The following is an 18,287-nucleotide window of genomic DNA, read 5'->3' as shown; positions in this document are numbered from 1 at the left end:
CCATTAGCACGCTTAAACTATTAAAATAATTAACAGTAATATCATCAAACATCCAGTTAGTATTCAGACTTTCTTGATTTTCATAAATGATTTTAAAAGTTGATTTGTTTGAACCAGGAGAAGACAGTATATACATCATAATTGGTAGGAGTGTCTCTTAAATTACTTCTACTTTATTGTTAATTCTTCTTCCTTTTTTCTTTGAAAATTTTTTATTAAAGAAAGGGTCATTTGCCCACTTTCTGGATTTTGCTGATTTTATTTCTGTGATGTCATTTAAAATGTCCAAAAATATTGGATGCTTAATGTAGTTGTTGAAAAATGAAGGATTTAAAAGGTAATATAAACATGTAAATGAGGTTCTAAAGAAAAGTACATCATTCTTAGGAAGTAAATGAATTTTGTAGAGCTCTGTGTTTATAGCTCTGTGATTATTTTAATAATATATAATTGGTTTCCATTTCATATTTTATAAAACACTGGAATATAAATTTGTAGCAAGCATAGATATATACACTAGGTTGATTTTGGTTAAAGTGCCATTTTTATTAATTTTTTTTCACTTACAAAAAAGATACCAGGTGATCAGCACTCCAACAGATTTTTTTATGGTAATGGAATATGTGTCTGGTGGTGAATTATTTGACTACATCTGTAAACATGGACGGGTGAGTAACATTCTCTAGTACTCTAATCCCCTAAACTAAAAAAGAGAAAAGTATTGGGAAATAGCAAACCACAAAGATAACCTCAAAATCAGTGTTGCTTCTGTAATGACCAACCAAATATACAGAATATTATACAAAATTTCCCTTTTAAGAAGTATACCTTTCAAAAGTTGATTTTAGGAAATGTATTCTACTTAAGTGCTAATATAGTGCCTATGCTTTTCAGAGTGAAAAATCTGTTTCATAAGATCATATTGAAGCTTTAATTATTTCCTTTTCTCACCACTTTCAAATAAGTTCTGTTTTAGATTATGTTTTATTGTTGATTCCCCAAACATTGTGTTCACTTAGTAAATATTAATTGAAAACTTAATATTATTGCCTAGCAGGAAAGAAAAACCAGTTGATATATTGAGTTTTGATTCAAGTTTTTTGTTGAGAATTTTAACAGAGTTCTAATCAACTTAGTCATTTTATTCGACTGATTATAAAACTAAAACTCTTGCTAATGCAGTTTCTTTTATACTTTTTAGGTTGAAGAGATGGAAGCCAGGCGACTCTTTCAGCAGATTCTTTCTGCTGTGGATTACTGTCATAGGCATATGGTTGTTCATCGAGATCTGAAACCAGAGAATGTCCTATTGGATGCACACATGAATGCCAAGATAGCTGATTTTGGTATGTAACTTGAGGGGTGTTCAGAAATGTCCTAGCTGCCTTTTAAAGTGTGTCAGCAGCTGTTACAGAACTGAGAACTTTCAATTTCAGCATTGTACATCCTGTACATGAAAAAGGATTAGTTGCACAGCCTCTACACTAGCTTAGTCTTTTCATTTAAATACACTGAAAAAATGCACATACCTTTCTAAAAGTTAGAGGGCTATGGGCAAGGCATATCATTTCAATCTTTATTTCCTCCTAAGGAAATGATGCTTAACTCTTTTTTTTTGTTTTTTGGAGAGGGGTGTATTAGTCAGCCAAAGGGGTGCTAATGCAAAATACCAGAAATTGGTTGGTTTTTATACAGGGTCTTTATTTGGCGTAGGAGCTTACAGATACATAAGCGTAAGTTACTTCCCTCACCAAAGTCAGTTTTTCCTGTGTTGGAGCAAGATGGCTGCTGACATCTGCAAGGGTTCAGGCTTCCTGGGTTCTTCTGGGTTCAGCTCCTCTGTTTTCTCCATAAGGTCAGCTGTAGATTATGAGGCTCTTTAGAATTTGTCTCTTTCCACAAGATGAGCTGTAGACTATCAGGTCAATGGCTCTGTCTCTCCCCTGGGGTTTTTGCTGTGTCTAAGAAGCTGTCTCTATGCCTCTGTGTTCTTCTCCTGGCTCAGGTCCTCTCTCACTGGGGCTTGCTTCTCTTTCCTCTGTGTGCTTACTTCCTGGGGCTCTAGCTTAAGACTTCAGCATCAAACTCCAACATAAAAACTCCAGCATCAGAAAACCCTGAACTCTGTCCTTTGCTGTGTCTTTTATCTGTCCTACGCCTTAATGACATGGCACAATCAAAGACCTAATCCTAACTTAATCACGCCCAGGTACAGACCAGATTACATACATAACCCAAGATCTAATTTTGGAATTCATAACCGTATCAAACTGCTACAAGGGGGAAGGTCATACACGCCTTTGTAAATCTGATGCAAATATGGACACCCTTCCTGGTGAATGCACATAAACATACACAGGAAAGTTTGCAGACAGTTTATATATAAATTCTTCTGACTCTATATATGGAGAGGTCAGTGGATCACCGATAGCATATGTCCTAACAACTTGATGAGAGAATAGAACTTTTTATCAGTGGCAGAAGAAAAAAGATGAAATGTAATTTTTATATTCCAGACACTTTCTGGGATAAATATGCCTTGAAAGGTTTTCATAGTAGGATGTTTGGGAAAAGGATTAGGAAGTGTGAGGCTATAGGAAGAGATGGAAAGGTACTAAAGTTCAAAGTTGCCTATTTTCCATGTCTGTCTTTAATCTGACAAAATTTCAGTTTCCCTATATCTCTTCCTACTCCAAATCATTTGATATTATAGTTCCACTAGATTTTTGGTGCAAGAGATTTTTTTTTTTCTATGTTGAATTAAAGCTTACTAAATTAAAACTCTTTTGGCATACAGTCTGGTTTTTTTTGGTTGTTGTTGTTGTTTTAAAGATTTATTCATTTATTCTGCCCACCCCTCCATTGTTTGCGCTCACTATCTGCTCTCTATGTCTGTTTGTTGTGTTCATTGTCTGCTTGGCATTTTTTTAGGAGGCACCAGAAACCAAACCCAGGACTTCCCATGTGGGAGGGAGGTACCCAATCACTGGAGCCATCTCCACTCCCCATTTCTGTGTCTCTCATTATATCTCCTTGTTGTGTCAGCTTGCACTGCATCCCATCACATCAGCTCACTGTCTTGCTTGTCTTATTAAGGGGGTATCGGGAACTGAACCCAGGACCTCACATGTGGTAGGCAGGTGCCCAACTGCTCGAGCCACATTTGCTTACCACACAATCTGATTTTTACTTAGATTTTTTTGGAAAGCTTTTGTGAGCATAGTATAAAAAATTAGTAGTTTATTTTACTTCTTTCCACTGTGAAGTGGGTAAATAATATTTTTATGCTCTTATTTTGGCAAAGTTAATATACATTAGAATAACCTCTTATTTGGGAAAAGAATCAACATTTTAATTTAGAAAGGGAATTTAATTCCAAACATCCATGTGTTTTGCTTTAGTTTTTTTTTTGTCCTGGTATAAACTCTTTAAAATGGTCCCTTTTCAGTCTAAAGAATTATTTCAACTGCTTTTAAAAATTATTTTTTAAAAAGGCCATGTGGAGCATTAAAAACTTGAAATTTTTCTCATGCATATCTCTACATTTACTTTTAAAAATAACTAGCACCTGATAAATATTACTTTCATTTTCAGGATTATCTAATATGATGTCAGATGGTGAATTTCTGCGAACTAGTTGTGGATCTCCAAATTATGCAGCACCTGAAGTCATCTCAGGCAGGTAATAATAAATAAGTGAAGAGTCAGCTTTTTGTAATCTTGGTTTCATTCTGATAGCATTTAATTAAACTGTATTCTCTTTGGAAGATTGTTAACACAGTTGAAGGGTAGAATGGGTACATTAATATTTTAAAAATTTCATTTAGATTTAGTTATGAATATGTTTGAGGAGTTCTATTAAAAATGACTGAAATAGATCTTGACTTCCATATCTCTTTAATTTAGGAAAGTACAGATAAAGCATTTAAGTTTAATTGAGTATAATTATTTATTAGACAGTCCTTTATGTTATATTTTATTATGTATATACAGTATTGTTTCATATTTCATGTTTGGAAGAATGAGATTTTGGGGGACAGTGTTGTTCTATGAAAGAAACTGCATAAATGGAAGGTATATAATTACTCATGTAGCTTCCTGTTACATTTTTAAAATGTTTATACAGATTATAGTGGTAAACTCAAGCTTTTCAACAATGACAAATTTATGCTTTATAAGGTTAACAGATTTCTATGGGGATATATAGAAAAGATATTAATACTGTTTTAAGTAGCAGATATAGAAGTTTGTACAACAAAGCAAAGAATGCAAATAATGGGCAGCAATTTTTAATACAGATTTTATTCTTTTAATTGGAATTGTATAGTTTACTTTGTTATCACAGATCTAGGTTTAAGTCTATTACTTGCTCTCAGAGAAATATTAATGCTGTGGGAAGGTGAGAGTAAAAAGGAGTCACATTTTAGGCACAGTTTACTTCCAACAAAGCATTAAACAAGCTACTCTTAGTCCCGGGAGCTTACTACAATGAATGTACTGGGTACTTAGAATGATAAAGGGTACATAATGTCAAAGAGAATGTGAAAGGACTAGTTAGGTACTTTAATGTTTTAAATATTCTTTAAAATAGGTGTGCCAGTACGAAGAATCTATTATATTATAATTTTATGGTAAAAATATTGAGCCCTATATACTTTAGTATTGTTTGTTTTTAAAGTTTGTCCTCTACGACAATGGTGCAATAAAAAATTAATCATAGAGGGTCTGTCTTATTCCTCACAAAGTGTGGCTTGAGGAGTTGCCATTAATTGGCCCCAGTCTCAAGAAGTTTTTGACCACCCTGACAGACTGGCCTTGATGGGACCTCTTTCCCCCCTCTCTTGAATGCTTTGTGCTAAACATATGTACTTTGGACTTTTTTGTAGCTATATGAAAAATAACTGAATCCCAAGTAGTGTGAATTCTAGTGATCTCCTCTCAAGGACTCCCAGGAAGATGGAGGATCTGGGAAGGATCATTTCTGTCTCAGAAAAATAGCTAGAGGACAGGCAGAGATTGTCTGGAAGGCTGTCCTGGGGCTCAGGACACCTGGGGAAGGCAAGATACCACCCAGAAAAGAGAGGAGTGAAGGAAAAGAGTCTTAGCTGGCTGAAAAATTCTGTGAGAAAAGCTTTAAAAGTAGCATCAGGTGCCCTTCCTCCCACCTACAGAGCAAATAGCAGTCTGTGGACTGCAGCAACTATAGACTGCAGTGGCTGTGGACTGAGGGGGTTGCAGAGGTCCTCTTCCCCAAAAAAGGAGAGAGGGAGGGACACAGCCTAAAGCAAATTCAGATTTTGGACAGGAAACTTGTCTGCTGCATTGGAGAAGTCCACACTTCCAGGCCAGGTGGAGCCATGATATTGATTACCCTGAGAACCTTCAGGTAGGTAAACATAATTTGTCTTCTCAAACACTCTCCCTACTGTCCCAGGCTGGTTGCTAAAGAGGCAGAGAGGGGGAGAGTATAGCCATCCAAGTGTGGAGAACAACTTCTAAGAAAGTATGTGAGACTTGGCCAGCCATGAGGACATTGCAACTGTACTGCCTGCCTGTCTGACTAGTTATACTGAATGCTTTTCCCATAGCACCTGGGATCTGAGTTGAGAAGGCTGCCAAAGAGCATCATCTGCTGGCCAGACCAGAAAAGTGCACAAAAAAAAAGGGAAAAAATAAAAGAAGCAAGCAGGTGCCTTTACTGCTACCTTCTCCAAGACTCTTGGAAACTGGGCTGCACCCTATTACTGGGTCCTTAGCCCTGATTTGAGCAGTTAAATGGGTAGTCCTTAATATCTAGAAAAGTTGAACCAAGAGTCAAAGAACAGTGGTAGCACATGGCTACTTAACACTAAATCACTAGGCAAGAGAGATAAACTGAATATCAGAGTAAACTCAGCATTAGAATCAGATGCCTAGACATCAGCAAAAATTTTCAAGATATACCAAAAAAAAAAAAAAAAAAGGAAGATATGACTCAGGCAAAGGAACAAATCAAAACTCCAGGTGAGACACAGGACTTGAAACAGCTATTCAATGAGGTTCATATAAATCTAAATCAAATCATGGTGTTGAAGGACAACACAGCTGAAGAAATAAAAGACATTAAGAAGACACTGTGTGAGCACAAAGAAAAATTTGAGATCTTGGGTAGAAAACTAACAGAGCTTATGGAATGAAAGACACAATAAGTGAGATTTTAAAAATACAATAGCAGATTTGAAATCATGAAAGAAAAAAATTAGTGACATAGAGGAAAGAACAACTGAAATTGAAGAGAAAGAAGGAGAGAGAAAAGAATTGAAAAAATTGAGCAGAGGCACAGAAAGTTGGATGATAGCATGAAGTGCACCAACATACATGTTATAGGAGTTCCAGAAGGAGATGAGAAGGGAAAGGGGGCAGAAAGAGTATTTGGGGAATAATGACTGAAAATTTCCCAGCTATTATGAAAGACATGAATATATGTGTTCAGGAAGCACAAACTACTCCAGTGAAAATAAATCCAAGTAAGACCTACCCCAAGATACATAATATACAGAATGCCAAATGCCAAAGATAAAGAGAAAATTCAGAAAGCAGCAAGGGAAAAGCAAAACATCACATATAAGGGATGTCCATTAAGACTTAATGCAGATTTCTCTCCAGAAATCATGGAGGCAAGAAGAGAGTGGTATGATTTAATTATGTAACTGAAAAAAAAAAACAAAACTGCCATCCAAGAATTCTTTATCCTGCAGAACTGTCCATTCAAATATGGTGGTGAGCTTAAAATATTCTCAGATAAACAGATACTAAGAGAGTCTGTAAATAAGAATCCAGCTCTGCAGGAAATACTAAAGGAAGTTCTGCAGCCAGAAAAGACAAGAGAGAGAGAGGCTTTGCAGAGAGTGTAACCGAAAGTAAAAAGAGGGAGAAAAATAAGGTATAACATGAAAGCCAAAGGATAAAATGGCTGAAATAAGTAATACCTTTACAGTAATAACATTGAATGTTAATGGATTAAACTCCCAAATCGAAAGACCTGGGCTGACAGAAAGGATAAGAAAACGTGAGCCTTCCATATGCTTTCTGTAGGAGACTCATCTTAGACTCAAGGGTGCAAATAGAAAGACAGTGAATGGTTGGAAAAAGATATTTCATGCAAGTGGTAACCAAAAGAGAGTGAGAGTAGCTATACTTTTGTTAGATAAAACAAACTTTAAATGCAAAACTGATGAACTGTACAAGGCTATTATATATTAATAAAAGGGACAGTCCACCAGGAAGGAGTAACAGTCATAAATATCTATGCACCTAACAGGGTGCCCCAAAATGCACAAGGCAAACTCTGGCAAAATTGAAAGGAGAAATAGACATCTCTGCAATAATAGTTGGAGACTTCAACATGCCACTCACATCAGTAGATAGAACTAGACAGAAAATCAACAAGTAAACAGAGAATTTGAACAATATGATAAATGACCTGGACCTGATAGATATATACAGAGCATTGCACTCCCAATCAGCAGGTTATAAATTCTTTTTAAGTGCTCATGGATCTTTCTCCATGCGGTTTTTTTCCCTTTAATTTGTTAATTTTAATTAACAAATTAATTTTAATTAATTGGTGTGTTGGGCCATAACACAGCTTTCAATAATTAAAAATGATTGAAATTGTACAAAGCACCTCCTCTATTTATAATGGAATAAAGCTGGAAATAATAATAGGCAGGAAAGGGGAAATTTTGTAAATATATGGAGGCTAAACAGCACACTCTTAATCAGTGGGTCAAAGAAGAAATTACAAGAGAAATTAGTAGATATCTTGAGATGAATGAAAATAAGAATACAATATACTAAAACTTATGGGATACAATGAAGTCAATGCTGAGAGGAAAATTTATAGCCCTAAATGCCTATATTAAAAAAGAAGAAAGAGTTAAAATTAAAGAACTAACTGAGCAACTGGAGAAACTAGAAAAAGAATAGCAAACCAATTCCAAAGCAAGTAGAAAGAAAGAAATAACGAAGATTAGAGCAGAAATGAAATTGAGAACGAAAAACAATAGAGAAAATCAACAAAACCAAAAGCTGGTTTTTTGAGAATCAATAAAATCAACAAACCCTTAGCAAGACTAACAAAAAAGAGGATGCAAATAAAGGAAGTCCAGAATGAAAGGGGGGATGTTACGATTGAACCCACAGAAATAAAAAGGACCATCAGAGGAAGAGAAAATGTATGCCAACAAATTAGATAACCCCGATGAAATGAACAAATTCCTAGAAATGCGCAAACAATGTACATTGACTCTATAGGAAATACAGGAACTCAACTAACCAACCACAAGCAAGGAGATCGAGTCAGTCATCAAAAATCTTCCAGTGAAGAAAAGTCTACCAGATGGCTTTACAGATGAATTCTACCAAACACTCCGAGAAGAATTAATGCCAATCCTGTTTAAACTCTTCCAAAAATTGAAAAGGAGGGAAAATTACAAAAACATGTTATGAAGCCAATATCACGCAAATACCAGAGCCAGATAAAGATACTACAAGAAAAGAAAATTACAATCCCTGTAATGAACATAGATACAAACATTTCCAACAAAATACTTGCAAATCAAGTCCAACAGCATATAAATAGAATTACACATCACCATCAAGTGGGTTTTATTCCTGGTATGCAAGGGTATTTCAACATAAAATCAGTTAACGGAGTATACCACATTAACAAATTAAAGTGGAAAAATCCATCAGTCATCTCAACTGATGGAGAAAAGGCATTTGACAAAATACAGCATCCTTTCTTGATAAAAATGCTTCAAAAGATAGGTTTAGAAGGAAATTTCCTCAATATAATAGCATATATGAAAATTGCACATCCAACATCGTATTCAGTGGGGAGAGGTTGAAAGCTTTCCCTCTAAGATCAGAACAAGAGAAGGATGCTCACTGTCACCACTGTTACTCAACAGTGTGCTAGAAGTTCTAGCTTGAACAATTAGGCAAGAAAAAGAAATAAAAGGTATCCAAATTGGAAGAGAGGAAGTAAATCTCTCACTGTTCGCAAATGACATGATCCTGTATTTAGAAAATCCCAAGACATCTACAACAAAGCTATGTGATCTGACCTAATGTAAGGGGGAAATGGAAAGGAGAAATGAGTTTATATGGCTACGAGTCTCTAAAAAAGAGTCTGGAGGTTGTCAGAAGGATTGCCCTTATGCACAGCTGAGCAGAGTCTCAGAGACAGATAAAGTAGATACAACCCCAGGTATTAGTTCTTTTGAGGGCTAAAGAGACCCACGGGTTCTATGGTCATGGCACATGGGGTTCACTGCCATGTCAGATGGCCCTTCTTTGGAGCTGGTGTTTCTGCGTGATGGAACTGGACTCAGATGGGATCTCTTTTCACAAGACTTTCATGCTAATTTACTGGAATTGTAGTTGGTGTTGGGGTTTAAAATGTATTTAGGGGATTTGAATCTCTGGACTGACAATATGATAGCCACGCCCTGAGCCTCAACAGACTTCAACTCCTACACTCTGATTTATTGGACTTATCCCACTCAGCTAACATGGAGTTGAAGAATGTCAACCACCACATCGTGGAGCCTAGAGTGCCTACAACTGAAAGCAGGAGGATTGCATCCAGTATCCATGTGGAATCTGGGCCCCCTCTTAACATTAGATGTGCAATGGACACAACCAATCCAATGTCCACAGAGAAATGTGGCATTGGTGTGGGAAGGGGGGCCATGGTGGCTGCTGGGTGCGGGGAGTGGGAGGAAGGGATGAGATGGGGAGGCGTTTTCGGGACTTGGAGTTGTCCTGGGTGGTGCTTCACAGACAACTACGGGACATTGTAGATCCCCCCAGGGCCCACTGGATGGAACGTGGGAGAGCGTGGGCTATGATGTGGACCGCTGACTATGGGGTGCAGCGATGCCGGGAGATGTACTGACCAGGTGCAATGGATGTGTCATGATGATGGGAGAGAGTGTTGCTATGGGGGGAGTGAGGGTGGGGGTGGTGGGATTGAATGGTACTTCATATTTTTTGAATGTAATATTTTTTTAAAAATGAATTAAAAAAAATTTTAAAAATTAAAATTAAAAAAAAAAAGCTATGTGATCTAATCAATGAGTTCAGGAAGGTTTCAGGATACAAGATCAATATGCAAAAATCTATACACTATTAATGAGCAAGCTGAGGAGGAAATCCATAAGAAAATTCCATTTACAATACAGTGGTCAAAACAGCATGGTACTGGCATCAAGATAGACACATTGGGGAAGTGAATTTGGCTCAACTGATAGAGCATCCGCCTACCACAGAGGAGGTCCAGGGTTTGCGATCCCCAGGGCCTCCTGACCCATGTGGTGAGCTGGCCCCTGCGGTGCTGATGCGCGCAAGGACTGCTGTGCCACGCAGAGGTGCCCCCCGTGTAGGGGAGCCCCACGTGCAAGGAGTGTGCCCCCGTAAGGAGAGCCACCCTGCATGAAAAAAAAAAAGTGCAGCCTGCCCAGGAGTGGTGCTGCACATATGGTGAGATGACGCAGCAAGATAACGCAACAAAAAGACAGAGATTCTAGGTATTGCTGACGAGAATACAAGCGGACACAGAAGAACACACAGTGAATGGACACAGAGAGCAGAGGGGGATGGGAGAGAAATAAATAAAAAATCTTAAAAAAAAATAAACATATTGAACAATGTAATTAAATTGAGAGCTCAGAAATAGACCCTCACCTCTATGGTTAACTGATTTTCAGTAAATCTACCAAGTCCACTTTTCTGGGACAGAACAGTCTGTTCAATAAGTGGAGCTGGCAGAACTGAATATCCATAACTAAAAGAATGAAAGAAAATCAGTTTCATTCCCTATATAAGAATCAACTCAAAATGGATCAAATATAAAAACCAGGACCATAAACTCTTAGAAGATAACATAAGGAAACCTCTACATGGCATTGTAGTAGGTGGGGGTCTTTTAAACCTTACACCCAAAGCACAAGCTACAAAAGAAAAATTAGATAAATGGGACCTCCTCAAAATTAAATACTTCTGCACCTCAAAGGACTTGGTGAAGAGGGTAAAAAGGCAGCCTACTCACTGGGAGAAAATATTTGGAAATCAAACATCTGACAAAAGTCTAATATCCATGATACATAAAGAGCTCCTACAACTCAACAATAAAAAGACAAATGACCCGATTAGAAAATGGGCAAAAGACCTGAATAGATGTTTTTCTAAAGAAGAAATATAAATGGTGAAAAAACACATGAAAAAATGCTCAGCATCACTGGCTATTAGGGAAATGCAAATCAAAACTACAATTAACTACTATTAACAAAAGAGAAAGCTCTAAGTGTTGGAGAGGATGTGGAGAGACAGGAATGCTTACTCGCTGCTGATGGGAATGTAGAATGGTACAGCCACTGTGGAAGTCTGTTTGGTGGTTCCTAAGGAAGTTAGATATAGATCTACCATGTCACCTGGCAATACCACTACTTGGTATATACCCAGAAGAACAGAGAGCAGTGACATGAACAGACCTTTATACACCAATGTTCATAGCAACATTATTCACAGTTACAAAAGATGGAAACAGCCCAGATGTCCATCAACTGATAAATGGATAAACTGTGGTATATACACATGATGGAATGTTACTCAGCTGTAAGAAGAAATGAAGTTGTGAAGCATATGACAATGTGGATGAAGCTGGAGGACATTGTGTTGAGTGAAGCAAGACAGACACAAAGGGATAAATATTGTATGACTTAACTATTATGAACTAAATGTAATGTGCAAACCATGGAATTAATAGGTAGAGTATAAGTAACCAGAGGAAAGAATGTGATTAGAGAACGCTGAGGTTTAATCTGTGCAGAATTGGTAAAATGTTGTTTGGAAATGCTTGGAAATGAATAAAAATGGTGAAAGCACATCATAGGATTTTTAATTAGTAGTGCTAACATGGGTATGATAGTGGTTTGTTTTTTGTTGATTTTTTTCTTGGAGTAACGAAAATGCTCTAATATTGATTGAAGTGATAAATGCACAATTCTGTGATTAAACCAAATGCTGTGATTTGTACCCTTTAGATAAATTGTATGGTTTATGAACAAAAAAAAAAATAATAATATCATGGGATAGGGGAAAATACAGCAAATGTAAGATAAGGGCCATAGTTATTAGAAATACATTGATGATGCTTTTTTTATAATTTGTTATAGATGTTTCACAGAAATGCAAGGTATTTGTGGTAGGGTGATGTATGGGAATCCTATATGATGTTATGCATGTTCGTTTTGGAAGTTCACAAATTTGGCTATGTATTTATTATTTATCTATGTTCATGTATGAATGATATATTTCAATAAATTGTTTTTAAAATGAAAAAAAAATTAACCAAAGAAAGTTTCATAGCATTTAATTAGTAAGTTACAATTATAAATGAGTTTGTTACAAACAAATAAAATAGTATTTTCTCTTGGCACACTTGAGTACTAATTGAGTAGACTGATTATTCTCTGTAGGGAAGAACTATTGAGTGTGGGGAATAGTCACGGACTTCACTAAGTACCTGAGTCTATACTATAATAGAGAGAGAAGTGCAGGGTATGTATAGATGAGAAAAGGTGACATTTATGTTTCAGGCTTGTGTTGTAATCTTTTTGTTTAGGTTGTATGCAGGTCCTGAAGTTGACATCTGGAGCTGTGGTGTTATCTTATATGCTCTTCTTTGTGGCACGCTCCCTTTTGATGATGAGCATGTACCTACGTTATTTAAGAAGATCCGAGGAGGTGTTTTTTATATACCAGAATATCTCAATCGTTCTATTGCCACTCTTCTGATGCATATGCTGCAGGTTGACCCCCTGAAACGAGCAACTATCAAAGACATAAGGTGATCTTTTTGTACTGTTAGGCAGATTTTCAGTATTATAACAGTACCATTAATTGATGCCTGCTTTGTGCTAGGCTCTCTAATGCTTTATTTTATAAGAATTTTACTTTATTACACAAACTTGATCTTTACTCATTTTTTAAATACTTCAGATTGTTTCCTACAGTTTTAGTTTATGTATCAAAGCATGCAAGGCTTTTTATAGTAATGCTCTACTTCTCCTGAAGTCTCATTTCTTGTATTTGTGATCACACTGCATGTTGAACTTTTCCATGTTCCTCAGTCATAGCATATCTTTTATGCCTTTATGTCTTTGTTTATATTATTCCCTTTGCCTCTAATTCCTTGTCAGTCTTTCTGACCTGGTAGGTTTCCATTTACTCTTAAATTCTGCTCTCTTGTGAACGCTGTTGTGAAATCACCTCTTATTCTCCCAGGCATTGTTGGTTGCTTTCATTGTCATTTCCATATTTTGCTCAAGCATTTATTAGCTCTTTCTTATATTTCTCAGTGTGTCTTTCTCCTCTCTTAAAGTGTAAACTGCATAAGGGTAGAGAGTGTTTTCCCCATCTTTGTATATTCAGTGCCAGAAGACCTGGGAATATAGTATATGGTCAGAATCATATACTATCTGAATGAAATTCAAATGGAAAAGCAGGGTGAGATTTATGTATCTTACAAATATCATCAATGAAAGGAAGGCTAAAATGTTTTGCTAATTTTTTTTACAGCCCCCCCCCCCCATGGCCTTTTTTTGCTTGCTGTGTGCTGTGTCCAATTACTGTGTGATGTTCTTCTGTGTCTGTATTTATTTATTCTCCACACACACCCCCACCCGCGGCTTGTTGTCTGCTCTCTCTGTCTATTTGCTGCGTGCTCTTATGTGTTTTTGCTTGTCTCCTTCTTGTTGTGTCACCTTGCTGAGTTGGTTCTCTGTGGTGCTGATGGGCTGGGCAGTACTCCACGGTGCTGACAGGTGAGACTGCCTTGACAAGGAGGCCCCAGGACACGAACCCAGGGCTTCCCATATGGTAGACAGGAGCCCAGCTAATTGAGCCACAGCTGCTAAGTTTTTGCTAAGTGTTTTAATCCCAAAATAGCTGTGGTGGGTTTACGGGGAAGGAGCTCTTGTTGTGTAAGAAAGTTTGGAAAGCACAATTGCTGGTGCTTCTGTGAATATGCCCTTTTTATAGCACACACAAGCTAGGATGGTTCATTGCTTTCAACTGCTTACCTATCATGTTCTGTTTCTTAGAGCTTTTAATTCTTGCCTAATGTTTCAGTAGGTGTTTGTTTATAAACACATTCTTTTGACATCTTTTCAGAATCCTTCCCTTTTGCCCAAATGAAGAAATATTATACTTAAGACCCTTATATAATATTTAAGTGATGGTTGAAGGAGTTGTTTATATGGCTGCTGCCAATCTCTTTCCAAGCAATGAATAATTCTTTTTGCATTTATATATATCCTTTTGCATTTCTTTAGTGTTCCATGCCTCGTATATAAAAATGCAAAAATGTAAATTAGTACCAGATTTAGTTATGGAAGTGACCATAGCAGGAACAAAACTTTTGTGTTCCTATTTCTTCAGAATAAATAGTTCACTTAATTGGCTTTCCCTTCGAAGAAAAATTAGACATGCTGATATAATATAATGTGCTTGAATCAACATATAAATTTTGAACATTAAAAATGCTGATTTTGTTATTTTAAAGTAGATGCTTATATATTTACAGACTTTAGAAGAAAAATGTAAATACTAGTCTAGTATGAGTTAATTTACAGATAGGTAGGTGGTATAAAATAATGGCATTCATCTGTACTTAATATAATAACTTGATTTGTAATATCAATTTTTAATTTATTCTTACCAATTCTTGATTTATTAAAATATGGTTCAACAGGAAAAGAACTGCTAATTATTGAACAGTTATTATATACAGAGCATTTTGCTAGATACTTCATGTATTTCATTTTATTGACTTTTTGTCATTTTATAGACCATGAAGTTGAAACTTGGAATGGTTATGTAATGATTTGTTTACATATGTTTGCCCCTGTTTAATTCTGTGTTCATTTAAATTAGGGACTGAGTATTAATATTTATCAAAAGGTACTCTGCCAATCACATACAGGTGTTGAATAAGTCTCTGTTATTTCTTGAAAACTACATGGATAATTAAAGGTGGAACTGGGGCTAAACTCAGAACTTACCTGATTTCAAAGTATGCTATTTGTACTATTCCACATTGCTACATGACTTCTGTGACATCTTTCCCTCCTCTAATATCTTTCTCTTATGCTATTTCATTCTTTTAGAGTTATTTTTATACATATTTTACTTATCTTGTAAGATGGTAAGCCATTGGAGGGTAGGAAATATAGCTCCAATTTTCTTTGTTCATTTAAACATTTTTGCTTTATTCAACAGATACTTAGCATCTGCTCTGTTCAAGCTCCTATGCCAGGTGCTGGGAATATTGTAAACAAGATGGATATTAGCATCATGGAAATCACATCTTTGTATTCTGTTGCATGGTTTAAATTTAGTATTGGTATGAATGTTTTTGTGGTTAAAAGGGAAGGGCTTGAAGTCAGTGTTTGAGTACAAACTCTGATTCTTTATTAAATGTGGATGTATCACTTAATCTCTTTTTGCTTTAGTTTATATATACAGTGGATTTATTGGGATAGTGGTCTTAGACTGAACGATGTGAAATTGCCATTTCTGTAGTTCTGAAAACATTTTAATACTAGGAACTGCGGATGTTCTGCTAACATAATTGATACTCTTAGAACAATGTCTAGCACATAATGCTAGCTATTAATATTTTTTAAGAGAATATATAAGAAACTTTCAACTGCATTTTAAAGAAATTTGGGTACATTGTGAGGTTTCTAAAATTTAATTGAAAGTCTTTATAAAACTGTCTGAAATCGTATATCAAAATCAGGTAGTAGTGACAGAGAAACTTCATTTTTAGTTCCTGTGTAAACAACCCATATGAAGTGAATGATTTTATCTTAGGTGAACCTTCATAAACATCTAGGTGCTACTCACCTTGGTGGAGTTAATTCAGAAACTGACTTCTTAAAAGCAAAAGTTAGAAGGATAACTTTTTAAAAGGCAGTTTTCTAGTTTTAAAGAGTTATGGTTATTTGTATAAATTAATGAATTGGAAATAAAATTTAGATTATCCCTTGTTATTAAGAAGTTTATCTTATTGATACAATTCATATACCGTAAATTCACCCTTTTTAAAATGTACAATTCAGTGCTAAAGTATTTTCACCAAGTCATGCAGTCATCGGCAATATCTAATTCTTAGCATTTTCCTAACCCCAGAAAGAAACCCCATACCCATTAGCAGTCACTCCTCGTTTCTCCCTCCTCCCATCTCCTAGCAGCCATTAATTTACTCTCCCTATGAGTTTGCCTATTCTAGATATTTCATATATATGGAATTATACCATATGTGGCCTTTTGTGTTTGGCTTCTTTGATTTAGCATAATGTTTACAAGATTCATTTATGGTGTAACATATATCAGTACTTCATTCCTTTTTAGCTTGAAAAATATTCCATTGCATGGCTATACCACATTGTGTTTACCCATTCATTAGTTAATGGACATTTGGGTTCTTTTCAGTATTTGACTATTATGAACAGTGTGGCTTTGATCATTCTTGTAGGTTTTGTGTGGCTGTATGTTTTCATCTTTCTTGGCTGTATACCTAAGAGTGGAATTGCTGTGTAATATGGTAACACTATGTGTAACTTTTTGAGGAACTGCCAAACTGGTATGCAAAACACCTTCTCCATTTTACATTCCCACCAGCAATATATGAGGGTTTCAGTTTCTCCACATCCTCATCAACTCTTATTTCTGTTTGTCTTCAATTATACCTGTACTAGTCGGTGTGAAGTGGAGGGAGGCATCTCTGTAGGTTTGATTTTCATCAAACCCCGATTATCAGTGATATTGACCATTATGTCATGGTGTTTAATGGGATTTGAATATATTCTTTGGGGCAGTGTCTATTTAAATCCATTGCCTATTTTTTAAATTAGGCTTTTTAAAATTGTTGAGTTGTAAGAGTTCTTTAAATATTCTGGTTACAAGTCCCTTATCAGATAAATGATTTGCATTTATTCCCAAATATTTTCTCCCACAAGTTATCTTTTAACTTTCTTGATAGTGTCGTTTGTAGCACAAAAGGTTTTTATTTTAATGTTCATTTTATGTACTTTTTTCTTTTGTCGCTTATGATCTTGATGTCATACCTAAGAAAACATTGCCTAACCCAAGGTCATGAAGTTTGACTCCTGTGTTTCTTTCAAGAATTTTACAGTTTTAGCAGTTATATTTAGGTCTTCGGTCCATTTAGAATTAATTTTGTTTGTATGATATGAAATAGGAGTCCAATTTCATTCTTTTACACGTGGATATCTAGTTTTCACAGCTTCGCTTATTGAATTGAATTGTCTTGGTACCATTGTCAAAAATCATTTGACATAAAATTAAGGGTTTATTTCTGGACTCTCAAATATGTTTATCTTATTGAGCTATAATGTTTGTTTTTATGTTCTTATTTCAGTACTGCAGTGTCTTGATTACTTTAGCTTCATAATAAGTTTTGAAATTGAGAAGTGTGACTCCGTCAACTTTGTCCTTTTAAAGATTGTTTCAACTATTCTGAGTCCCCTGCATTTTCATTTGAATTTTAGCATGAACTCACCAATTTCTTTATAAACAAGGAAACAAACAAAAAAAACCCCCGGCAGATAGTGTTTTTATAGGTAGGGACTGTGTTGAATCTGAGGTCAATTCTGGGAGTATTGCCATCTTAAGAAAATAGTAAGTTTCCTACTCCATGACCATACTATCTTCCCATTTATTTAAGTTGTCCTTAATTTCTTTCAGTGATGTTTTGTGAATAAATCTTGCTCTTCTCTTATTAAATTTATTCCTAAATATATTTTTATTTTTGATGCTGCAGACAAATTATTTTCTTAATTTTCTTTTTGGATTGTACATTGGCTAGCATATAGAAGTACAATTGATTTTTGTACATTGGTCTTGTATCCTGCAGTTTCTCAAACTTGATTATTATTACTATGTGTGAGTTCCTTAGGATTATCTATATTAAGACCATGTCATCTGTGAATAGAGAATTCTTTACTTCTTCCTTTCTAATCTGGATGCCTTTTATTTCTTTTTCCTGCTAATTGTCCTAGCTATCACCTCCAATACAATTTTGAGTAGCAGTGTTGAGAACGAATATCCTTGTCTTGTTCTGATCTTAGAAATCTGAACTTTTACCCTTAAACATGTTAGGTATGACTTTTTAAAAAAAATGATTTATTTTACTTCCCCCCCCCCCCATTACC

The 18,287-nt window shown here is 35.7% G+C and overlaps 1 protein-coding gene across 5 annotated transcripts in view; it reads left to right on the top strand.

Moving 5' to 3' along the window:
* Positions 1-18,287, top strand: part of PRKAA2 (protein kinase AMP-activated catalytic subunit alpha 2) — a 112,616-nt gene that overhangs the window by 74,710 nt on the left and 19,619 nt on the right. For all 5 annotated transcript variants that reach the window (XR_002798070.3, XR_011649661.1, XR_011649662.1 and 2 more), the window contains 4 exons: positions 575-668; positions 1,202-1,346; positions 3,595-3,682; positions 12,671-12,895. Coding sequence is in view for 2 of the 5 variants with exons in the window: in XM_004465499.5 (XP_004465556.1) it covers positions 575-668; positions 1,202-1,346; positions 3,595-3,682; positions 12,671-12,895 (552 nt within the window). In the remaining 3 variants the exon portion in view is untranslated. The remainder of the gene's footprint in view (positions 1-574; positions 669-1,201; positions 1,347-3,594; positions 3,683-12,670; positions 12,896-18,287) is intronic.

Source organism: Dasypus novemcinctus, chromosome 9 (assembly GCF_030445035.2).
Source record: "Dasypus novemcinctus isolate mDasNov1 chromosome 9, mDasNov1.1.hap2, whole genome shotgun sequence".
NCBI lineage: Eukaryota > Metazoa > Chordata > Mammalia > Cingulata > Dasypodidae > Dasypus > Dasypus novemcinctus.
This window is presented reverse-complemented; position numbering and strand designations above follow the sequence as displayed.